Source organism: Erythranthe guttata, chromosome 1, assembly GCF_056151865.1.
Source record: "Erythranthe guttata isolate IM_541 chromosome 1, IM_541, whole genome shotgun sequence".
NCBI classification, from domain to species: Eukaryota; Viridiplantae; Streptophyta; class Magnoliopsida; order Lamiales; family Phrymaceae; genus Erythranthe; species Erythranthe guttata.
The window spans coordinates 482,748-505,713 of NC_142533.1; the positions used below are offsets into that span (position 1 = coordinate 482,748).

The following is a 22,966-nucleotide window of genomic DNA, read 5'->3' on the forward strand; positions in this document are numbered from 1 at the left end:
CACCAACTGTTAGGGAAATTCACCACCCATATCTGGCTCGGAGATGTGCTATTAAATCCGTCTCCACCTCGTATAAAATCCGTATCATTATTTTATTAATATATATAGGTCTTCCTTGAAAAAGCAATTGAGTCTCGATGACATGAATTACTATAGACAGGTTTCTTGATCTTGTAGGATCGGCGGCGAAGTACTAGTAGATGGTGCCGTTAGTGGAGCAGGGGGAAGGCGTCGATGGTGGTGGTGGAGGAGAAGAGGAGGAAATTAAGAAGCTTTCAGATTTGTTCTCTGTACTTTATGTGGCCGATGCGTACTTTATGTGGTTGTGGCGAAAGCATAAGATATTGTTCGACATCTCCTTTTTTTTATGCAATTACTTTCTTTCAACATACCAAACAGTGAGAGAGAGAGACTTATTGTGTTGACGGTGGTTGAACGAGCGCTACAGATGATTTCATTTTTTCATAAATTTTGTTTGGGATATAATGTTGGACTTTCAATATATTCAAATATGATCCACATGGTTCCAAATTTTAAAAATTGTCACCTTGGTCGGGTCCAATTTATTTTTACTAGATTTAATGCAAATCGGTTCCTTGTGGATTGAACTGAATTTGATCGGAATTGGATCCAAATTGCTGGCCCTAAATAAACTAGGAGAGTACTAGGTATTTATTTATAATTTAGACATACCTCAACATTGGTTGTAATTTATCCTTTAATTAATCTATAGTATTAAACTTTTCATTAACACCAAAAATAGTCACCTTAGGCCATGGGAACATTCAATCACATCGGCCTCTGTTGTAGAAGGCCCAAAAAAGAAATAATTTGATTTGTTATATATAATACTCTCTCTCTCTCTCTCTCTCTCTCATTAAAATAAGACAACATACACATTGGTGGCATTTTTCATACATTTGAAGAATGATGATATTATGACATAAAAAAATAGGTCCAATGGTGTGAAAAGGATTAGAGGATCACCTACTCTGCTACGCCATCTTGACTTTGCTGTCAACAACATTCACACACAACACTTTCAATTAAGACAACCTAAGATAATGTAGGCCCAAAACACACCTCAAAAACCAGATTACCAAATTAATTACATCATAACTAAACAATTACATTTTCATCCAATAGCTACTAACCCACAACATCATGAATCTTGCCATCTAAATAGGCCAACACCTCAAATACAGAAGAAGAGATAAATTTCATGTCACAAAATCAATTGTGACCAAATAAATTTTCTTGATCTCTAAGGTTCATAAATCATAATACAATCTTTTGCAAGTATAACAAATTAACAATACAATAAAACAATAATCAATCTTCAAGAAACTAATGTAAATTTACCTAACTAACCGATAATAATTATTTAAAAAAAAAAGAAAGAACTTCACCTATATGTTATTCTTTTTGTGTATGTTTATATGAATTCATCCTACAACACAACAATCACCGAATTTGCTTAAAACTTTCCGACTTTCGACTACGAAATAAACGATGTACCGGCATGATTATGATGCAGTAGATTATGAGCAATCGCGTCTCTCGCCTTCATTGCAGTAGCCGACCTCAATCCAATTTCCGGAACCATCTCATCGTCCACAAGCTCGTACTCCATCGAAGCATCCAATTGCTCGTTTCTCAACTCGCATATATTATGCAACACACAGCAAGCACCAAGCACAACAGGAAGATCTTGAAGTTTCACTTCAGTCCTTTTTTGCAGACAGCCCCACCTGCCTTTCACTCTCGCAAACGAGTCCTTCGCAATCTTTTGAATCTCCCCGATTTTCTCGTTAAACGCATGCTGAGTCCATGTCAAATGCTGCTGCGTATAAGGCACCAATACCCAATCCATCAAAGGGTAACCGGAGCCACCGATAATCCATACCCCTTGATAAAATCCCGCATTCGCCCGCTGGAAAAGCGTCGACTTTTCCAAGACTTGGTCGTCGGGCATCGAACCAGGATAACCTATGCAAACATCGGTGAACACTCCTCTAGGATCAACAACCCCTTGTACAGTTATCGAATACGATGTCTTTTGATTCCTTTCTGTGTGCCTACGATTGAAATAAGCTGCAACGCTAATCTTGGGCGCGATTATCGGTATATGTGTGGTGTACATGGATCCAACTACATTAGGTATACCCGAAATCGACTCGAATTCTTCTTTTATCCTCGTTACGGTCTCTTCTTCGGGCCACCTAAGATATTTCGGCATCAAAACGGTTCTTATGGCAGAACAAACCTCGAGCACGAGCTTATGGCAGGTAGATATCCCGAGCCCGAATTTCTTCGAGACGAGCCTTAGCGGCTCTCCGGTGGCTAACCGCCATATACACACCGCCACACGTTGCCTAACCGGAACTGCATCTCGTAACATAGTGTTTTCTTTAGCAACAACAGAGCTTAACTCATTACAGATTAAATCAAATGTTTCCTTCCCCATTCTAAAAGCTTTCTTAAATTCCTCCTCGGGAAAATCGGGGCTGTTGCATTGGTCCCACCAATCTTTAGACCTGTTCTTAACCCACAGCCGCCTCTGAGGTCCGGGTGCCGCCGGAGACTTGTTGTCTCCGGCGCCGGAAAAAACAGAATCCTCAGCAGATGATGCAGCAGCAGCACCACCACCAGCACCGATGGCTATTGCAGCGACGTTTGCAGCGGCGAAAGCGTTCGCCTTCCCCTTTCTCTTCCGAGTTCCTTCAGCCTGTTCGGCGTCTTTGTGAAAACCTTGTAGGTTGGTGTAGTAATCCATCATCGCTCGATTTCTCTTGCTGTGATTCTCCTCCAATTGGAGAATCTCTTCTCGATTGGCTTTATCAACCTCTTCGAATTCGTTCTTCTCTTGATCCTCGAGAAAGCTCAAAGAAGTTATGATCTCGTTCAGCCCTTTAGTCTTCACTTTCTTCTCCTCCGATTCCGCTGCTCCCAGAATTCCGACGGCGGCGCTCGTGCTCTCTTTTCTTCTTCTCTTCCTCTGCTGCGGCTTCTCCTCGTTCATCTCCAAATCGGCTTCCTCAAAAAGGTAAAGTCTAGAGTGCGCTAAAAAATGGGTTTTTGTGTGAAAATGGAGGAAGCTTCATATACATACATGAATATGATATATAGCAGTCAAGGTGATCGACAGATTGCGTGAATGAAAATGTGAACCCAGGGGAGAGAATGTCAAACTACAGAAAGTGGGATTTGAAAACTTCAGGTCAGCTGTACATATACAGATATATATATATATATATATATATATATTATAGATACAGAAAGAAAACGTGTGGGATTGGTGTGAACACGGTATTGGGATTGAGGAAGTTTCGAGGAGAAGATAATCGAGATGGGAGGTGGGGTCTTTACTCTTTAGGGGGTTAAAGACGGTGACTTTGGAGAGAGATTAGTTTTATAGCTCTGGTTCTTTCTATTTTTTTTTCCCTATTTTTCTTTCTTTTTTCTTTTCCTTTTCTTTTCTATTAATTAGGACTATTAATTTTGAAATTGGTGCAATATAATTAAATAATCTATTCTTTTTTAATAATCTTTACAAAATCACAACTTTTCATCACAAAATTATCAAAATAAAATTTTATGTTTGCAATAAACATTTAGATATTATTATTTTTCAATAAATTTAGGCCATTAGATTGATGGTTTGGATTAATTTAGATTAAATCACAGTAACTCCTTAATATTCGGACGAATGAAAAAATTCATAGCCAACTAACTATATAGGTGCATTGACTAAACATATTCTCGTATAATAGCTTGCAAACTTTTTACGTTTTCGATGCATTGTTACTTGAGTTAGGTTTAAATATTATCAATTTGGTAATTGCAAAATTTATATAAATTGTAAAGATATTGTTTGGAGAGAAATAATAATGCAAGAGACAAATGGGAAAGAGGGGGGTGAGTAGTCAACAAAAGTGGAATACATAAAACAGAAACCTCTGCTTCATTTTTCAACAGCTGATTCCGATGTTCCCAACATATTACTACAGGCACAGCCTACTTTAAAAGTCAAAAAACAGCTTTGACATCTTATTTGATGTGAAATTTGATCCGAGTATATAGTTATCAGCACTCCAATTAAATAGTATTTTATTATATTCAGAGACCGTTAGACAATGATTACAAAAAATGAAGGGAAGAAAATACTAGTTTTCAAAAATGAAAATTAGAGGAATTGAGGAAGTTTGATTAAGAAGAACTACACTCTCGTATATAATAATTCACAAATCATACGAGAGACGTAAGTACACTACGCTAATCATATATAATAAGCCCGGCTTAGCAACTGTTGAAAAAAAAAATCGAACGCTGGTCAATTGACACAAGTTTACTTCCTCCAACCGCTGAACATCTCTTGCGGTACTCCTTAAACAATGTTTGATTGATATGAACGTTGATTTGACCCATTTTTTTTCTTCCTAGATGCCCGTCAATTGGGCAGTAGCAAATTTTCTAAGCTGAAACACATCGTATGTTTGGTCTCTTCTAGTTTAAATTAAAAACGTGGATAATGAAAAAAAAAAATGTTTAAAAGAAGCCAATTCCAACAAATTGTTAACAAACCAATTTCCAATTACGAAATGAAAAGTCAAAGTTTTCACTCCTTCCTATGAATTTCTACAATTTGAACAAACTCAAATGCGCATTTCGAAATGGTGATTCCAAGTGGAGACCAAATTGCTTATTGCTATATGCTTTTCCAGACATATGCTGTATTGAGATTTGAGAGTATGTTCTTTGCTCTACGCGGCAACAGCTATCAACTATATATATATATATTTGACAGACATCATATAGTCAACGAAAACCATGTGCATTCTGCCAAGTTCGTGATCCAGATTCTGCCCTCTTCTTTAATTCAATATCATGTGACACCGCAATTAAATAAACTCCGAGTCTCAAAATGAGTTTGAATAATATCCGAAACTTAGAATAGTGTCTGATAAAAAAAAAAATTAAATATATAAAAAAATTTAGGATTTTTTTATATATATACAGTCACAAATCCATTTTATCAAAAAAAAAAATTTAAATTAAAAAAGTTGAAGAAACTCGAGAATATCGTCAATCATTCAAGAACTATTCTATCACAGCGAATGATGTGGTAAAGAGAATAATAACTAACCTTACATTCATGTTGTGACAAAATCGCCACATGGCTGCTGGTGTATATAATATAACTGGAGGAGAGACAATATTCAAGCTGCGAAATCTTGCATTAGCAACTATCTAAAAAACATATAAAATCATATGCACAAACAGTATTAAATAGGTATTTAACATGTCAAATGGATGGCGTATATGTGTACATCTTGCACAGTCCATGAGCATAAACACAAACGAGGCTGATACTCTGAAAAACTTAACCTTCGTTCGGAAAATTGTGCGAGCAGCTGTTTTCAAATGTTTATTTTAAGAAGCTTAAATTAGTTCAAGTAAGAGACTTTCCGGCCCATTCTCGTTGTCTGCGCTTTTCCTTTGCCTGCATTTTGTTGAACTTCTCTTTTCCTTTCTCCAGAAGAGGGTCATGCACTACGTAGTCATTCGGATCGTTACTTCGTGACATATTATTCTGTGGAATCGTACAAAACACGGTGTTAATTTCCGTGTTTCTGTAGAATAGTCCAAAACCTACATGCAATAAATAAAATATTACCTTGCCATGCTCAGGAGCAAACTTTAGCTCAACTGCCATCCAATCTGACAAATCCTCATCCTTAGCACCACTTGATCCTTCAGCTTTGGCTGAGACGGCCGACTTAAAATTCTGAAGTTTCGCTAGAATCTACAACCCACATAAATACTATGATAAGAAACTTACCAATTTATAAATTAAACAACCTAGCAAAAGTAAGACGGCGTATAATTACACATTCTATCCAGGAAAAAAAATTCAGACCAGTATCTAACTTGCCTCTGCTGTATATTTGCATCATTGATAGTGCCATATTGAATAGAATCATTATTTAGTTCTCATAATCACTACCTTACAGCATCCAGCTTGAGCATTTCTTTTAAACAACTATTGGTTCACACCTCTAATATATTTATTCACACATATTGGATATCACGGGAAATTTCACTTCTATCAATCATAACTGAGAAGGATAAAATACTGAGGAAAGCATTCCCCAATTTCTACACATAATGTAGATTCTAAACCATACCTCATCTTCTTGCCCCTGACGCCTGCGTCGTTTCTGCTTCTGCAGCTGTCTTTCTCGTTCTGCTTCTCCAAGCAACTGTAAATCAGCGTCTGCATTAGCCATACGTTCAGCCCTGGCTTCGGAGCCTATTCCTTTTTTCTTCAACGACAATTTAGTCGCTTTTGGCCTTTCATCACGGTTGTCCACATTTGACCTTGGTGGAGATCCTGTGCGTTTCCGTGAACCTACATTCGCTGCCCATGAAAATAATGAGGTTTAGAAGATTAGAAGGATGAATGTCCAGTTATACAGGAGAAAATATTGAGTAAAGAATAAACAAAGGCACACTTCTAATGCAGATACCCATCTGCTATTTCAAAAGACAGAAAAAAATTCAAAAAGCTTTGGAGCTGAGGAACTGACAAGCTGAATCAGCATTGAAGGTCAGGAAAGAAATAAACCCACTCAGACCAGCAACACCGTCAACTTGGCCTTCCAAGTAAAAATATTGGACACTGAAGCATCTCCGACCATAATATGCTACAAAAGACATTTACTTATCTAGTTGTAAGAGCTTAAGGCTCACCATCAGGCAACTCTTTCTTATTTGGTAGGTCCCCAAGCTCTTTTCTTCTTTTTAGTATCTGCTGCCGCATTCGCGCATCGAAGTTACCGTCATCTTCATCACTATTATCAGGAGACTCAGATAATCCACCTCCTAATTCTTCTCGATGCTCTTTCTTTGAGCTTAGAGCTTCTCTCACCATTAATTGCGCATCCTTTGATTTTTGGCCTTGAGCTGAGTTCTGCACAAATAAGTTGAACATTTACTAACATTATATCGATAGTTTTTTCTCATGCACTTGAATTTTTTATACATATCAAGAATTTCAACTTCTAAGAGAATAACAGTAATCTAAAATAATTACGCATCATTACCAGATCATTGTCAAGGTCTTCCTTCAGGAGACGGGGGTCATTCAAAACATCATGACTACTTCTTATTCTAGTACTGACAGCTGCGAGTTCCTTCTCCTCTTCTTCAGCTTCTTCTCCAAATGAAAGCAAGTTCAACTTTCTGTACACCAAATCAGAAGCATTCATTAACTTATCAGCCACATAAAAAAAAAAGTAGTATCACTGAGAGAATAACTATACTTCACATAAAAATGAAACAAGGAAACCTACTTGGTAACCTTCTGCTTTGTTTCTTTATTTTCCAATGATGGTAAAGACTTTGCCTGCATTCTCCTTGGGATGATGTCATCAAACGGATTCCATAACACCTAAATTAGCAGCTTCAAGATTAAAACTACGCACCAAAGTATCAAGTACACAGGCTTGCGTGATGAAGTAATAGAAGTCTTGGGAAGGCCATGTATGCATATATATACATCATCTTCTACATTTTGATACCATCGGTCACAAAACCTACTAACATTAGGATAAGCAGATGAACTCCTAATCGTACAGAAAAGGATAAATAATACATTCCACTTGAGGCAACTGAGGGCATGAAGCAAGTCAATTAAATGTTTTAACTCTTAAATGCTTGAAAAAATACAACTGGAAATCAACAGTTTGCAAGTATATACAAATATTAAATTATTGAACAATAACAAACTGATACCTCAACTGAAAGTATTTTTGGAAGTGGGTCCAGAGGCCTATCATCTTTACCAGTCTCTACTTCACCTAACTGTAACAGATTATATATTGAATCTCCAGTTACCTGCGAAAAAACAAAAAAAAATTAAATGTTATGTAAAATCCAGAAGGCAATTAATCAAATGTAGAGATAAACATAAGTGTCTTGGGTGGGGTATTATTACTTTTCCAAATATCGTATGCTTCTTGTCAAGCCAGTCACAACGATCCAAGGTCATAAAGAACTGACTGCCATTTGTATTAGGTGTGCCAGCACTCGCACATGCAAGCAAACCCCTGTGCTTGAATCTTAGACGAGAATGAAATTCATCGGGAAAAACACCGCCATATATACTCTGACCACCTGTACATATAATATAAATGAACATGTCAATGAAAAATGCAAAGTACTAGATTCATGAATCGATTAAAGGATCATAAAAGTACTTCCAAAATATCATGATTTCCATGTTGAAGGGAAATTTATAATACCACTGTAAGAAGTCGAACCATATTAAATTTAGCATATAAAACCGAAGTTGAAGCATCATGATTCATGTACAGTATAAAATACACCACCTTTTTTTTTGTGCATTGTATTCAAAGAAAATTCTTATGCTAATTAAACACTGCCTAAGTTCATAGTCTGAAATTTCATAATAATGACTTTAAATGATTATACCTTCACCGGTGCCGGTGGGATCACCTCCTTGAACAAGAAATGACTTAATGACGCGGTGGAAAACGGTGTCGTCGTAGTAGCCTTCGAGGCACAGCTGTACGAAGTTGCGGACGGCTTTGGGCGCCTCCTTGGGCCAGAGCTCGATGTCCAGTGGACCGTACGACGTCGTTATTATCACCTTCCCCTTCGTCGGCGGCTCCAATACGTAAATCGTCGACATCTTCTATGAACTCCAATTGAAGTACTGTGGTAAAAATTTCGTCGATTACAGTCAGGATTTATTGCTGTTGTAATCTGTGATTGAGGGTAAAGCTCGGCTGTTTTAGGGTTTCAATTGGGGGAGTTCTGAAGTGAAAATTGTTTGATTCAAAAACGACGCGGTTCAGGAGTAAATATACCTTAGGGGGGGGGGGAAGGAGTAAATATTGGTCTCTTATTTTATAGTAATTTTGTTAATTAAATATTGAAAAAATCATGAATAAATTATAAATAAGAGAGTGAATATGAATACATGATTTTTAATGGACAAGAAAGTGTGATAAAATTAGTATATGTTTCCAAAAAAAAAGTTTGTTATGTTTGTTAAACTTAGAAGTATCATACATCTGTGTCTCTTTTCTTTTCTCCCATTTTTCATCCGGAAACTTCTTGCAAGAAAATTGATCGTAATAAACATATGCCATGGTGGCGGGAACGGTGGTCGAAAAGTCGCAGCACTAGCCGTGTTAGCCTCATCGCACCACCACCAAAGACGATGAAACAACATCGGATACTCTACTCACACAACAACATATAATTGTGACAAAAATGTTATCCGGCCAAGTTTCACAAGACATCCTTAATCCCACCGTCGCGGTGGCCGTTGACAAGGACAGGCGCAGCACCTTGACCATTAGATGGGCCGTCGAAAATCTGCTTGTATCTAACAAAAACCTCATTTTAATCCATGTCAAGACCAAACGTAGCTATTTTTACCCGTTATGCGATTTTCTTGCTCTCCTTTTCTGTTTTTTTCTTTTTTCTAATAAATTTCGCGTCTGTTTTAATTAGACGGTTGGAATGGTGGTTCTCATGTGGAGGCTAACGGTGGAAATGTGGACGATATCTTCTCCCGTTATCGTGCTTATTTTGCTCGTAAAGGGGTTAGAAAAACATTATATTTTCAAATATATGTGGCTTAATATTTTTTAAATTTTTTTTTAATTTGTATTTGAAATTTTTGCAGACAATAGTTCATGAAGAAGTTCTACAAGGCAACGAAGTACATACTACAATTTTAGACTACATCAACAAAAAACATGTCACCAATATTGTTCTTGGTGCCTCATCAAGGAACCACCTCTTAAGGTACTCTCTCTCTCTCTCTAGAATCCTAATTAATAATAATGTGATGACATGAACATAATTTTTTTTATTTTTTTTATGTGCTGCAGATTTTGGACACATGATGTGCCGACATTGGTAAACAAGGCAGCTCCCGATTTTTGTTCCGTATATGTAATAGCAAAAGGCAAGGCACAATCGATAAGGCCAGCTGTACGACAAGATCAAGCGAGTCCGATTCCTCCTAAGTTGCCATCTCCACTGGCACATCTCATCAACTTTAGTCATTCTGAACAAGAAGAAGATGGAAGCAAGTAATTAACAATGTTAACTCGACTTTTCGTTTTTTTTTTTTTTTTTTTTTTAATGAAATTTCGTTTCCTTTCTCACTAAATTCGAAAAAAAAGGCCACCTCGTGTAAAGGGGGAAAAGAACAATGATCAACTCCATCAAGAGACTCAGAATAGATCGCTTAGAAATTCTTTGTTCGATAGTCCGACGGATCATTGGGACAGTTTCGACCTTCAATCAATGGATATCACAAGAGTGGAAACTGTAGACAATAAAAAAGCAGATGTAAGCCAATTATTTTTATATTCAAGAATTTAATTTCGTGTTCAATATCATATTTTTATGACCTGAATAAACGGCAGAACGAAGTTGTAAGACTAAAGCTAGAGGTGGAGCAAACGATGAACATGTACAACACAGCTTGCAAAGATGCAGCTTCAGCTCAACAAAGGGTAAGTTAATTAATTTCTGATGAATATGATGATATTTTAATTTTTCGTAAAAATAAGACAATGTTTAACGTTTTATATATGTTTGTTACACATTTAGGTCGACGAACTTAAACAAATGAAGATGGATGAAGTGAACAGATTTGAGCAGGCCCGTTTAGCTGAAGAGGCGGCCCTCGCACTTGTGGAGATGGAAAAAGCAAAATGCAGAGCAGCCATTGAAGCAGCGGAAAAAGCTCAAAAGATAGCTGAGAAGGAAACGCAGAGAAGAAAGCATGCAGAGATGAAAGCAAAGAGGGAATCAGAAGATAAGAATCGAGCTCTTGACGTATTGTCAAACAGCGACGTTCGTTACAGAAAATACACCATAGAGGAAATTCAAATAGCTACCGATAACTTATCGAATTCCATGAAAATCGGGGAAGGTGGTTACGGCCCCGTTTTTAAAGGCAAACTCGACCATACTCCGGTCGCCATTAAATTACTCAGAGCTGATGCTGCTCAAGGAAGAAAGCAATTCCAACAAGAGGTATTTGAACATTATCACTATTTTTTTTTTCTTTTCTTTTCTTTTTTGTATAATCTATATCCCCTGACATCCAATCTAGCTGATTCAAGTCGAATTAGAAAGTCAACTCAAAGGACTGCAAATTTTTGCCAATTTCAGATTGAAAATGGTCAAAATCATATTTGTAGTCAAAATAGTACCGATTTAATGGTTATAATTGTGTCCTTGTTATTACATTCTTGTATAGGTTGAAGTCCTAAGCTGCATAAGACATCCAAACATGGTACTCCTAATGGGAGCATGTCCGGAATACGGATGCCTAGTGTACGAATTCATGGACAACGGAAGCTTAGAGGATCGTCTATTTCGAAAAGGCAACACCCCTCCAATTCCATGGGGGGTTCGCTTCAAGATCGCAGCCGATATAGCAACGGGGCTTCTTTTCCTCCACCAAACCAAACCCGAGCCGCTCGTGCACCGCGACCTAAAGCCAGGGAATATTCTATTGGATCATCATTACACGTGCAAGATTAGCGACGTAGGCTTGGCTCGATTGGTCCCACCTTCGGTTGCTGACATCGTGACTCAATACCACATGACATCAGCGGCGGGCACATTTTGCTACATAGATCCGGAGTATCAACAAACGGGGAAATTAGGGACTAAATCGGATATATATTCTTTCGGTGTGGTTTTGTTGCAAATAATCACGGCTAGGCCACCGATGGGGCTGACTCATCATGTCGAAAGGGCTATAGAGAAAGGAGTGTTTGCAGATTTGCTTGATCCAACGGTTCCTGATTGGCCGGTCGAAGAGGCGCTCGGATTTGCGAAACTGGGATTGAAATGTGCCGAGCTGAGAAAGAAAGATAGGCCTGATCTTGGTAAGGAGATACTGCCGGAGCTTAATAGGCTTAAAGAACTCGGAATGAAGTGTGGGTTAGGCCAGTGGCATACGATCTCGTAGATCATCGACTCCTCTAGAAAATTTCAACTAGTTGTTGCAATTTTTACTTAATCTTCTTCTTAAATTTGTAATTACTAGTAAAACATGCATTGAACTAGTTGATTATGATGAGGAATATCTTCTTTAAATATCCAACCATATGGTACTTCACTATTTCTTGATCACTTTGGACATTCAAAAAAAGAAAACGATTCAAATAATAAAAAGTGGGAAGTAAAAAAATAAAAAACCTGAAGGGGCCGAAATGCAATATCACAAACTTCAGGTGAGCAATATGGCTTTTTTGAAAATTTCAAAACGAACCTTATATTATTGAAAATATCGTATCGGCCCACTGAAAACTCTCACTAGAGTCAGATAAAACCCCCGGCTTCATAGATCTCCAACAGAGATCGATCGAAAGTCTGGAATTAAAAAATGGCAATGGCGTCGCCAGAACATACGGCCAGCTCCGATGCGTACACGGAGATGTCGAATCTTCTTCCTCTTGCCTCCGCCGCGCAGCAGCCCTACGTGTCCGAACTCCTCTCGTTCACTCTCGATCGCCTCCATAAGGTATTCGTGCAGTCCGATATTGCTTGATTATGTGTCTGGTGTTTAAATTTGAGGCAATGTTTGTGTTTTTTTTTTTGTCTAAGGAACCGGAATTGCTGAAAGTAGATGCGGAGAGAATACGGCGGCAGATGCAGGAGGTGGCGGTGGGGAATTATCGCGCATTCATTGCGGCGGCGGATGCCTTGCTCGAGATCCGAGAGGAGGTTTCTTCAATTGACAAGCATCTGGAGTCTCTGGTAAATCTTAATTTGACTATTCTCGTCTTTTTTTTTTATTTTTATTTTTATTTTTATTTTTTATATATAATTTGATTTGAGGTACTATTTAGCTGGGTCTGGCATAGTCTTTGTATGTATATTTATGAATTGTTAATGTTAAGCTGCTCTAGTGAAAAATAGATGGAAAAAAATCCACACATTGTAAATTGTGATTTTGAAGGTTCAGTTATAGCCTTCAATAAGGATAAGAAATGTTGAATTTACTATTAAGTTCAGGAGCCCAATAATTGTTGTAGCTTTGTCATTTTCTTTAGCAGGTTTTTGGATTTCGAAACTCATGCATTTCTACTTTGATTGTTTTGGGGTGTAACGTGGAAATAGGGTTTTCTTTTGCCATTTTGTAGTTCTAATAAAGGGAGAGTGCATTTGCATTCTTATATCTGAATGCAATTAGTTAAGTAACGTTATAAAAGCTGAAATCTTTGAATGCAAAGACTGGGATCATTAAAGCATAGGGTTGAATTTCGAGGCTAGACTCTTGAAGATAGTACCACACAATAACACCGTATAACAATAGTTTTTATTTGTTTCTTTGTTGTGCTTGTGTCATTAGTAAAGTCATGTAGATTAATAGATGTTTGCCCTCTTCTGCAGATAGCTGAAATTCCGAAGCTAACATCTGGCTGCACTGAGTTTGTTGATTCCGCCGAAGATATTCTGGAGAAAAGAAAGATGAACCAAACACTACTAGCAAATCATAGTACTTTGCTTGATTTGCTTGAAATTCCTCAACTCATGGAAACGTACATTTCCCCAACTTATTTATATGCTTCTTCAGTTACCTGATACCATATATTGTCTTTAAATACAGCTTAAAGTTTCTGAAAGAATGATTAGATAGCATATTTATCCAGGTGTGTGAGAAACGGAAATTATGATGAAGCTCTTGACCTGGAAGCATTTGTTGCAAAGCTTACTACGATGCATCCAAAGTGAGTTTTCTGCCATGGTTCTCATAACAGCATGTTATCTTTTTCATGTGTAGACCTGCTCGACGCATTTATTGAGGCACTATTTTCTGTTTCTCTTTCAAAAAAAGAATTCCTGTGATTCAGGCTCTAGCTGCAGAAGTTCGGCAGACTACCCAGTCTCTTCTTTTTCAGCTTCTCCAGAAACTTAGATCTAACATTCAGGTACTGGTCTTGTTTCAAATTAAGCACATTGCTGTAATGTGATTGAACAATTTTCACCATTTCGCTTGCAGTTACCAGAATGCCTTCGCTTAATTGGATATTTACGCCGAATAGGAGTTTTCAGTGAGTATGAAATGCGCCTACAGGTAGTTAAAATTTTGTGCTTAGTATGTGAATAGGATTTTATTTCATCGTGGTTTTTGTATTCCCCAGTCAGTACATCTTTTAAGGTGTAACTTTCTGATCCATGATGCTTGTCTGGTTTTCAGTTTCTAAGATGCCGTGAAGCCTGGCTTACTGGAATACTTGACGATTTAGATCAGAGAAATCCTTACGAGTATCTGAAAGGGATGGTAAATTGTCACAGAATGCATCTTTTTGATGTTGTTAACCAATATCGAGCCATATTTGCCGATGACACATCAGGGAATGAAGAAAATTATGATGGTGGCCTTCTCTTTGACTGGGCCATGCATCAGATTACATTGCATCTGAAGACTCTTAAATTGATGCTTCCGAGTATAAGTGACGGTGGATCCTTGTCAAATATTCTGGATCAGTGCATGGTGAGAATCAGTTATCAGATATGTACTCCCCCCCCCCCCCCCCACACACACACAAAAAAAAAAAAAAAAAAAAACCAACCCCAAAAATAAATAAAAATTTACCTCAAATGGGAAAGTAGGTTCGAATCCTAAACCTTGACCGTAATAGTCAAGGTACCAACTCTCCTAATGAGGGTTGAATATTTCCTCTTTAGTTTTAGCTTCGTGTCGGTATGAATGTTGCTTGTTGTGCTGTTTTTGTTTGTTTTCATATGACAAACATATTTGTAATTTAAAATTTAATGATTTGTTTTTCCTCTGGTTTTGGTTTACAGTATTGTGCTATGGGCCTTGGATGGGTTGGTTTGGATTTTCGAGGACTGCTGCCACCTCTTTTTGAAGAGTAAATATATATAGGCCATTTAAAGTATCTTTGTAATTCATTAGTCATTTGGCATGTTTTCATTCTGGATATGTTTGTTTCTACAGAGCAGTGCTCAATTTATTTTCGAAGAATATGACCACAGCTGTTGAGAATTTTCAGGTATGTGAATTACTGCAATGCATTGAGTTTTACAATTCCATCTTGCTTTTCTGTTAGGCGTATTCGATCGCTATGATCCTCCTACAGCAAAATTATTTATTCCTGGCTGAAGATTTACGACACGTATACTTTTTATTTATTAATCCAGTTAGTCTTGGATTCTCATCGATGGGTCCCACTGCCATCAGTTGGCTTCCCTGCCAATAGTTTCGGTGAAGAAAGTCAAGACGATGTCACTCCTCCTTCAAATCTAATGGAACATCCACCTCTTGCTGTTTTTATCAATGGTGAACTTGAAAATTCATTTCTCTTTTTTGCCATGTACTTTGATTAGTGAAATTATAATTACTTAGGTTTATTGCATTTTCCCGTCTGCTGGTTTCAGGTGTATCTGCGGCGATGAATGAACTACGCCCTTGTGCTCCAATAAGTTTGAAAAATCTAATCGCTCAAGAATTAGTCAAGGGTTTGCAGGCTGTGTCCGATTCTTTACTAAGATACAACACCACTAGGATGCTGAAAACCAACGAGTCTGTACTTTTCCTTAAACTTTGCCAGGCATTTATTGAGGTAACATGTCTTACAAATTTGTCTATCTTCAGAAGCAATAGTTGGCTCTGTTCTTCGTATAAGTCAAGTAACAAATCTCTATATTAAATACTCGATTTTTGTTCAAAATGCAGGTTGTTTTTCCACATTCTGCGACATGCTTCGGTCGATGTTACCCAGGTGGAGCTCCTCTGATAACAGATGCTACAAATTTATTCGATGGAATTGGACGATTATTAGCAACTTCACCTGCAAGAGAATTACCGAAACCTGCTCTTAATGTAGCTACCAAAAATGTATTGGAGAACGGTGGTAATCAGCCTGTTTCCGAAAATGGGGTCCCGCATAATATCGAACGAACTGCAAGTGCCAACCTGGAGGAGAAAGAACAGAATAATATCACGAGTCCACAAAAGGAAGAGCAGAAAGCAACAAGTGAAGATGATACTAAAAAATCACCAGTATCATGAAATCATCCTTAGATATACAAATACAAGCCTCCATACAGTTTCAATTTATTGTAATTATAACACTTATCTTTATTTTGTTCAGATGAGATGTAATAATTTTGCCTGGTCTTGTGGTGAAACTTACATAGATTTTTGACTGCTTTGAGTTATGTAATGGCCCGGTGTAGTAATTTATCTTCACAGCATATATTTTTTTTTTATATTTCGCTTTTTGTTCCTCAAAATCTCTAAATAGAATCACATTTTTCCATAAGCTTATATGGTATTGTCATCGACAAACATAAAAACCATGCAACATAATTTGTTCAAGAGAATTTAAATTTCTAATTTTTTCCCCATAAAAAAAAAAAACTCTTAAAAGCTAAAATAAATAAATAAAAAGATAAATGGATTTTCAATAACTTAAAATAAAAAAAAAAAATTAAAAGAAGATAAAGAAATAAATAAAAAACTTAAAAAACACTCCCACGGGCTGCAAGGGTTTACAACACTTCAACTAAACGTCCCTCCGTTGAATTGTTTTCAGGTTTCGCTCAAAATCAGAACCAGTTAATTTTCAAGCAGCTGTTTGATTCCTATTTCTTCGCTAGTAGGCCAATAAGGTATGCTTTAATCTTCTTCCTTCCGGTTTCCAGTAGATTCTCACTTTTTTTTTTTTTTTTTTTTTTAATTTGTTAAAATATTTGTTAATTGATAATTAAATTGCTTGATTCTTTGAAATTCGTGCAATGTAATTTGCCAATCTTCGTAAATGTATGATGCAATTCAGCTATCTTATGGGCAATCGTAATTCACTTGTTGATTTGTTAGCTGAATGTGGATCAGTGATCCATTTTTTTATTTTCGTCAATTTTCAATATTGCAATATTAATCCTTGAAATGTATTTAGTTATAAGTTCGAACCTCACCAATGATTTCAACTTTTCTTCTATATTTGTTGCTTAATTAGTTGAGTTGAAGGTTGCATTACATGCCTTTGTTTTTTTAACTTTACTACTTCACTCGAAGGTAAGAGATGCTTTGATTGGAATTTTCGAATCTTCTTTTATCCAATTTTTGATATAGTAGAAAATGTAGGTGTAGCAATGGCATCCCCATCGGACGTAGTACAACAAGGGAAGATACAAATATATTCACCTTCTAATGATGAAGTATCTGCTTTCTGGAGAGGTCACATTTCTTTAAACCTTTTCTTTTCTTTGTCATAAATAATTCTCCTAATAGTTGAAATGCAAGTGTTTAATGTGCTAATACCGAGTTTCTGTTGCGGCAGATAAGTATGAAAAAGATGCAAAGAAGTACTGGGATATCTTTTACAAGCGCCATCAAGACAAGGTTAGTTTCTTTTGTTTACTTATTCTTCTTTCCTGCCAAATGCTTAATATCTGAATGCTTCTTTTTTTTGCACATTCTCTAGTTCTTTAAGGATCGTCATTATTTGGAGAAGGAATGGGGGCACCACTTCTCTGTAAGTTCTAAATATAATTATATGCTTCTGTTAATCGAGCTTGGTCCTAATACACTGGCTACAACTTTTGCAGGAAGAAGGAACAAAGGCTATTCTAGAGGTATCCACTATTTAGGATTTAATTTAATATTATTCTATTACGCCACTTATCCGCTTTATGCCATGAGATTGTATCCTGAGGGCAGCTTTGTCATTTCGGGAAGTTGACATATCCCTTTATTCTTCATATTTCGATACATGCACTTGAGTTGTTAAAGCTTCCTGTTTACCAGGTCGGTTGTGGAGCTGGAAATACTATATTTCCCTTGCTTGCAGCATACCCGGATATATTTGTACATGCTTGTGATTTTTCACCGCGTGCTGTCAATTTGGTTAAGGTTAGATTTCTGTTTCTTTTTTTTTTTTTTTTTGGATGAATTTTCAAATTTTCTTCACTCTTATGTTTCAAATTTGTCATACACCTTACAAGTGCCAATTAAGATGATCTTCACAGTTTACAACTATTGACACACTGGTTTCGACTTTTTTGTAAATTCTAGATGCACAAGGACTTCACAGAGGCCAGAGTCAATGCATTTGTTTCTGATCTTACCATAGATGATCTGAGTGTGCAACTTGCTCCTTCTTCAGTGGACATCGTAACTATGGTAATTAATTAATTAGTTTTAGTTGGTGCTGATTTAAAGATTTTTATTTTTCATTTTTCAAGATGTTTGGTAATTATAAATTGCTCTTAAAATCAGATTTGTTTTCTTTTGACAACGAAGTGTCGATTTAATGCATGCTAGCTGACTCTTTTAAGTAGATGTTCGTTTTATCTGCAGTGTCGCCAGAGAAAATGCCTACAGTAGTACAAAATATCAGAAAAGTTCTCAAGGTGAGTACTGAAAATTTGCACAATCACATTGTTCCATTCAATTTACGCTTAACTTATGCTAACATGACCCTATTTTCCATATCTAGCCAAATGGTCGTATACTGTTTCGTGATTATGCAATTGGTGATCTAGCTCAGGTATTCTGATCTTGCAGCAGAATGATTAACTTTTTTTCGGACCTATTTAAATTCTTGTTTAATTTTATGCTGAAATATCCTAATGCTATATATACTGCCATACAAACAGGAGCGTTTCACTGGCAAGGAACAAAAGATCAGCGAGAACTTCTACGTTAGGGGTGATGGGACTGTAAGTTGCTTACTAATACTTCTTGAATTTCGATGAATATATCCAGTTTTCTTATAGCATCCATTTTTCTGTCAGCGAGCATTCTACTTCGCAGACGAGTTCTTAAGAAATCTTTTTGAAGAAAATGGATTTAGTATGGTAGAACATGTCTTGTGCTGCAAACAAGTGGAAAACAGATCAAGAGAGCTTGTAATGAATCGGTAAGTTTTTGCGTGTTTCTTATGTTTCTGAACGCATTTCTGATTTTTTGTTGTCCTTTTAAAAACTGCGATTCTGTTACAGGCGGTGGGTTCAAGCCGTATTTCAGTTAGCCGACACTAAATGCATTTCTGGTGCCAAGACTAAAGATGAATCAGTACATCTACAAGAGGGTTGTGAAAGAAAAGACGATGTTAATGGATTTGAAATCGATATATCAGATGGAGTGGCTGTAGAAATGTTCGGTATTTCATCTTCGAGTGAAGAGGTACTGATTGCCATTAATTTATTTATTTTCGTTTTGTCTTAAGAGACCTGAATCTGAAAATTTATTTTGTATTTTTCTTATAGATTATAGAGATTTCTATAAGGGATTACTTCTTCAAGATCAAAGTCCTATCAAAAGAGTATCAACATACCTGCCCATCAACCGGTTTGATGCTCTGGGAATCTGCAAGGCTAATGGCTTCCGTCCTTGCAGCCAATCAAGAAATCACTTCCGGAAAAAGGGTTTTAGAACTCGGATGTGGATGCGCAGGAGTCTGTTCAATGATAGCCGTCGGATCGGCCAATCTAGTGGTAGCCACCGACGGAGACACAAAAGCCCTCGATTTGCTGACCCAAAACGTAGCTTTAAATGTCAAACCACAGTTTCTCGATTCTTTGCACGTGAAGAGGCTCGAGTGGGGGAATGAAGAAGATACAGAGGCCATCAAGAAACTGAGCGATATAGGTTTTGACATCATAATTGGCACGGATGTGACTTACGTAAAGGAGGCAATTATACCGTTATTTGCTACCGCCAGAGCATTGATATCGACCGGTGTATCTGGAGAAAGTAACAAAGACCGAGGTTTGATTCTGTGCCATGTTTTGCGGAGAGTTGACGAGGCTTGTATACTCTCGGCTGCAGCTCGATATGGATTCAAACTGGTGGAGAGGTGGCCGGAATCTGACGAGACCTCAAATAGCTCTTATGGAGGCATCATCAAGAATTGGTTATCTAATTGCCAATATGAAGTTCCATCCACAGCACTTAATATTATGTACTTTCACATTGCTTAGGTGATTATTTTTTCGCACTTCGATACTACATTGTGATGCGCGCGTGCGTCTTCGTCTTCGTGTGTTTTTTTTCCATTTTTGCTTTTTTCGAACTCGAAACTAAAAATGTTGAAATAGAAATCTCAATTGCTGACGTGGAAATAGTACTAAAATTGCCACAAAAATAGGTTGATTTTGCAAACCCAAAAATGTTAGCCCTACACTAGACCAACTGGCCATTTATCCGGTAATTAAAGATAATTAAATATTAATGAAAGCATACTTAATTAAAGCATGCAGTGGTCCAAACTCTAAAAATTAAGCTAACAAGCGTGACATTCGCAGTCCCATTAACGTACGGATTATATATATATGTTGATCTTATTTTATTCGAATGAGCCGAAATAAATTATTTGTTTAAGTACCTTGTTCTTGCTTTCTCTTTAATTAATTAAATTGTAAAAAAAGACCAACTAATTTTTATTAAAACAGGTATATAGCTAGGCATTAGGGAGCAGTTTACAGTTTAAAATAGGTTTGAAAGATGTTTCCTTAATCTAATCCAACCACTATTCACCCACTCACACTACTATACTAATTATATTTAATTTCCCAGATCAGCTTAATGGTCCACAAAAAAGGGTGTCAATGAACCTAGTCGAGTTAAACGCATGTGTTCACACTTATTTGAATTTTTATCGAGCTTTTAAAATTGTTTTTGAGCTTGCTCAGTTTGATAAACAATTGAGTTGAGTTCGAACAAGTTTTAATGGAGTTCATAATATTTAACCAATGTATATTTCTTTGAAACTTAAACTAGATTATGGGAAATACATTAAGGTATTAATCCTTAAAAAAGTGCAATCTCAGAATTATACTAATTAACTGATTGTATGAACTCAATTAAAAAACCTATGATCATCATCATCATCATTATATTCTATTTATATCTAAAATAGAATCTGATGTACCATAATCATGGTAGAATAAACACCTCCATAAACTAAACCCTAAATATAAAATACAAAGTGAAAAAGGGGGTAGACCCCTTTCCTTGATAAATAATGACGTTATTATACATACATACTTTAAATATCTATATTTCAATATCTATTTGTTTTGTCGAAGGATGTACTTTGGAATCCTGTAATAAGTAATCAACACTGCAAAATAGCCTGCAGAAAAAGAAAAAAAAAGGGGTAATAGACAAGTGAATTAGCTTATAACAAAAATAATACTTGTACATTAATTAGGGCATGTTTTTTCTTTTATATGTACAGATCCAGTTAAAACAACTACTGGACATTTTCAGATCATATACCCCAATATCCAACATTAATAAGAGGGAGAGAGAGAGAGAGAGAATTAGGTCAGTGGTGTAGAGATAGAGAAAGGAAATTCAACCCAATCAGGAGAAGTCCAAAAGTTGAGCACAAAAGAACAAAAAAAGGGAAAAAAAAAAAACAGAAAAGAAAAAGAAAAAAAAGCATCATCAGAATTAATGCCCACAAACCGCCCTCATCGGCGGTCAAAATTATCTGCTGCAAGAAATGGAAAAAGGTAATTAAGAGTGTGTTATTTTGTTATTAAGATGTGAGAGAAAGACAACAATTGATTAGCGAGGTAGCTAGTTTTACGGATCAAGATCTGAAACCCTTTGTGAATTTTTTCAAGAACCCTAATTAATGATGATGATGCTTCGATTTAATTTTATATATATATATATATCCTCCAATTTGCAACAAACACCTACCGAGCTAGGGTTGAGTCTGCAAAAATCTTGAAAATAACTGACAGGTAAAATCATGAACAAAAAACACACAGCAGATCGATGATCATCAGTGGTAATTTCTTCTGTCCCCGGCATATATATATATACGGCTGCAGCTGCAGAAAATGAACCTGCAATAACACCTAGTATAACAGTATTGTGTGTGTGTGTGTGTGTGTGTGTGTGTGAGAGAGAGATTCTAGAGAGAGAGAGAGAGAGAGAGAGAGAGAGAGAGAGAGAGAGAGATTCTAGAGAGAGAGAGAGAGACGGGGGTGACAGAGAGAGGGTGAGCACACATAGAATCAAGCATGTGAAGAGAAATCATGCAAGAAAACACCATTTGTGCTCACTCTCTTCTGTCACCTCCCTTTATTTATATTTAATAATTACCCCCTTCCATCAGATGAGATCAGATCCATGAATATATATCACAACAACTCAACCCCACCAACATATATATAGTATATATACATATCAATTTAGGAAGGAAGAACCCTAAATTAATTAGTTAAATAATAATTATAGCTAGGAAACCCTCAAGAAAGAGAGAAACCAAGCTGCAGCAGCTATGGTTTAGAATTGGATGTGTGAAGAAATGCAGGCACAATTTGTCCCTTTATATAGGAGTAGGAGGCAAAGTTAACGGTTCTTCCAATAATCATAATTCCCTTCTATCTCTATCTCTATAATTAATGGGAATAAATGTGGGGGTTTATCTTTTCATATCCCCAATATATTATTTTATTATTAATTGCTCTACTACGTCACCCCCCCCCACACACACACCCCACTGTGTGTCTGTGTGTCTCTTATCGTCTTCTGAATAATTCTGATGACGGTCACCCCTTCCCAAACAAGCTGCTATCTATATATCTAATATTAAAAACATTTAATTAATTAAATTAAATTAAATATAATTATATTGAAATTAAATATATCACATGAGACTAGACATCAGACATGCAAAAAATTACACATACCGATGCATCTTGTTATTCTAAATAAATTTCTTTTTACCAGCCAATGGAATGGAGGCCTATCCCTCTTATCGGAGCTGACCTACACACAGATGAAGTCTCTCTACATATATAATAATTCTATCCACCACCATTTATTTATTATTATCATAAATTTTCATTTTTGGCAATATAATTGATTTCATTTTGGTAATTGATTTTCATACATGTCAAC

At 36.6% G+C, this 22,966-nt stretch overlaps 5 protein-coding genes across 6 annotated transcripts; 3 read left to right on the forward strand and 2 right to left on the reverse strand.

Moving 5' to 3' along the window:
* Positions 1 to 1,218: 1,218 nt before the first annotated feature.
* On the reverse strand, positions 1,219 to 3,225 carry LOC105977182 (nuclease). The gene has a single exon (XM_088813779.1). It carries the CDS (start codon positions 3,020 to 3,022, stop codon positions 1,499 to 1,501), a length of 1,524 nt encoding a protein of 507 aa, XP_088669905.1. The 5' UTR covers positions 3,023 to 3,225; the 3' UTR covers positions 1,219 to 1,498.
* A 2,047-nt stretch (positions 3,226 to 5,272) lies between these two features.
* On the reverse strand, positions 5,273 to 8,897 carry LOC105977224 (Cyclophilin-like peptidyl-prolyl cis-trans isomerase family protein). Of its 2 annotated transcripts, XM_088813743.1 has the most exons (9): positions 8,497 to 8,897; positions 8,000 to 8,178; positions 7,798 to 7,899; positions 7,356 to 7,453; positions 7,107 to 7,245; positions 6,754 to 6,973; positions 6,189 to 6,421; positions 5,678 to 5,806; positions 5,273 to 5,593 (listed from the first exon to the last, which is right to left on the reverse strand). In XM_088813743.1, exons 1-9 carry the CDS (start codon positions 8,714 to 8,716, stop codon positions 5,453 to 5,455), a joined length of 1,461 nt encoding a protein of 486 aa, XP_088669869.1. In that variant the 5' UTR covers positions 8,717 to 8,897; the 3' UTR covers positions 5,273 to 5,452. The 2 variants fall into 2 exon arrangements, with proteins under 2 accessions (XP_088669869.1, XP_088669842.1); XM_088813716.1 differs by having other exon boundaries at positions 5,273 to 5,806; positions 8,497 to 8,886.
* Positions 8,898 to 9,068: 171 nt separating this feature from the next.
* On the forward strand, positions 9,069 to 12,169 carry LOC105952392 (kinase with adenine nucleotide alpha hydrolases-like domain-containing protein). Its single transcript, XM_012975937.2, has 8 exons — positions 9,069 to 9,457; positions 9,547 to 9,638; positions 9,722 to 9,843; positions 9,930 to 10,133; positions 10,227 to 10,395; positions 10,473 to 10,562; positions 10,660 to 11,088; positions 11,315 to 12,169. The coding sequence occupies exons 1-8, from the start codon at positions 9,304 to 9,306 to the stop codon at positions 12,032 to 12,034; spliced, it is 1,980 nt and encodes a 659-aa protein (XP_012831391.2). The 5' UTR covers positions 9,069 to 9,303; the 3' UTR covers positions 12,035 to 12,169.
* Positions 12,170 to 12,375: 206 nt separating this feature from the next.
* On the forward strand, positions 12,376 to 16,308 carry LOC105952381 (conserved oligomeric Golgi complex component-related / COG complex component-like protein). The gene is made up of 12 exons (XM_012975926.2): positions 12,376 to 12,589; positions 12,673 to 12,825; positions 13,462 to 13,610; positions 13,722 to 13,799; positions 13,907 to 14,000; positions 14,072 to 14,146; positions 14,270 to 14,566; positions 14,881 to 14,948; positions 15,035 to 15,089; positions 15,238 to 15,376; positions 15,475 to 15,659; positions 15,773 to 16,308. The coding sequence occupies exons 1-12, from the start codon at positions 12,452 to 12,454 to the stop codon at positions 16,106 to 16,108; spliced, it is 1,767 nt and encodes a 588-aa protein (XP_012831380.1). The 5' UTR covers positions 12,376 to 12,451; the 3' UTR covers positions 16,109 to 16,308.
* Positions 16,309 to 16,507: 199 nt separating this feature from the next.
* LOC105952403 (S-adenosyl-L-methionine-dependent methyltransferases superfamily protein) lies at positions 16,508 to 20,189 on the forward strand. The gene is made up of 13 exons (XM_012975949.2): positions 16,508 to 16,710; positions 17,186 to 17,278; positions 17,382 to 17,443; positions 17,526 to 17,576; positions 17,650 to 17,676; positions 17,849 to 17,953; positions 18,116 to 18,223; positions 18,382 to 18,453; positions 18,540 to 18,590; positions 18,700 to 18,762; positions 18,838 to 18,962; positions 19,045 to 19,228; positions 19,312 to 20,189. The coding sequence occupies exons 2-13, from the start codon at positions 17,194 to 17,196 to the stop codon at positions 20,023 to 20,025; spliced, it is 1,647 nt and encodes a 548-aa protein (XP_012831403.2). The 5' UTR covers positions 16,508 to 16,710; positions 17,186 to 17,193; the 3' UTR covers positions 20,026 to 20,189.
* The last annotated feature ends 2,777 nt before the right edge of the window (positions 20,190 to 22,966 follow it).

Excerpts from the sequence above, each read along its gene's own strand:
- LOC105977182 (XM_088813779.1), bottom strand. The coding sequence starts at position 3,022 with ATGAACGAGGAGAAGCCGCAGCAGAGGAAGAGAAGAAGAAAAGAGAGC.
- LOC105977224 (XM_088813716.1), bottom strand. The coding sequence starts at position 8,716 with ATGTCGACGATTTACGTATTGGAGCCGCCGACGAAGGGGAAGGTGATA. Across the intron at positions 7,900-7,999 it reads AGCATACGATATTTGGAAAA|GTAACTGGAGATTCAATATA; the intron begins GTAATAATACCC and ends GTTTTTTCGCAG. Across the intron at positions 7,454-7,797 it reads CAAAAATACTTTCAGTTGAG|GTGTTATGGAATCCGTTTGA; the intron begins GTATCAGTTTGT and ends CTGCTAATTTAG.
- LOC105952392 (XM_012975937.2), top strand. The coding sequence starts at position 9,304 with ATGTTATCCGGCCAAGTTTCACAAGACATCCTTAATCCCACCGTCGCG. Across the intron at positions 9,458-9,546 it reads AATCCATGTCAAGACCAAAC|ACGGTTGGAATGGTGGTTCT; the intron begins GTAGCTATTTTT and ends TGTTTTAATTAG. Across the intron at positions 9,639-9,721 it reads CTTATTTTGCTCGTAAAGGG|ACAATAGTTCATGAAGAAGT; the intron begins GTTAGAAAAACA and ends AAATTTTTGCAG.
- LOC105952381 (XM_012975926.2), top strand. The coding sequence starts at position 12,452 with ATGGCAATGGCGTCGCCAGAACATACGGCCAGCTCCGATGCGTACACG. Across the intron at positions 14,001-14,071 it reads AACTTAGATCTAACATTCAG|TTACCAGAATGCCTTCGCTT; the intron begins GTACTGGTCTTG and ends TTTCGCTTGCAG. Across the intron at positions 14,949-15,034 it reads CTGCCACCTCTTTTTGAAGA|AGCAGTGCTCAATTTATTTT; the intron begins GTAAATATATAT and ends TTGTTTCTACAG.
- LOC105952403 (XM_012975949.2), top strand. The coding sequence starts at position 17,194 with ATGGCATCCCCATCGGACGTAGTACAACAAGGGAAGATACAAATATAT. Across the intron at positions 17,954-18,115 it reads GTGCTGTCAATTTGGTTAAG|ATGCACAAGGACTTCACAGA; the intron begins GTTAGATTTCTG and ends TGTAAATTCTAG. Across the intron at positions 18,963-19,044 it reads AGAGAGCTTGTAATGAATCG|GCGGTGGGTTCAAGCCGTAT; the intron begins GTAAGTTTTTGC and ends ATTCTGTTACAG.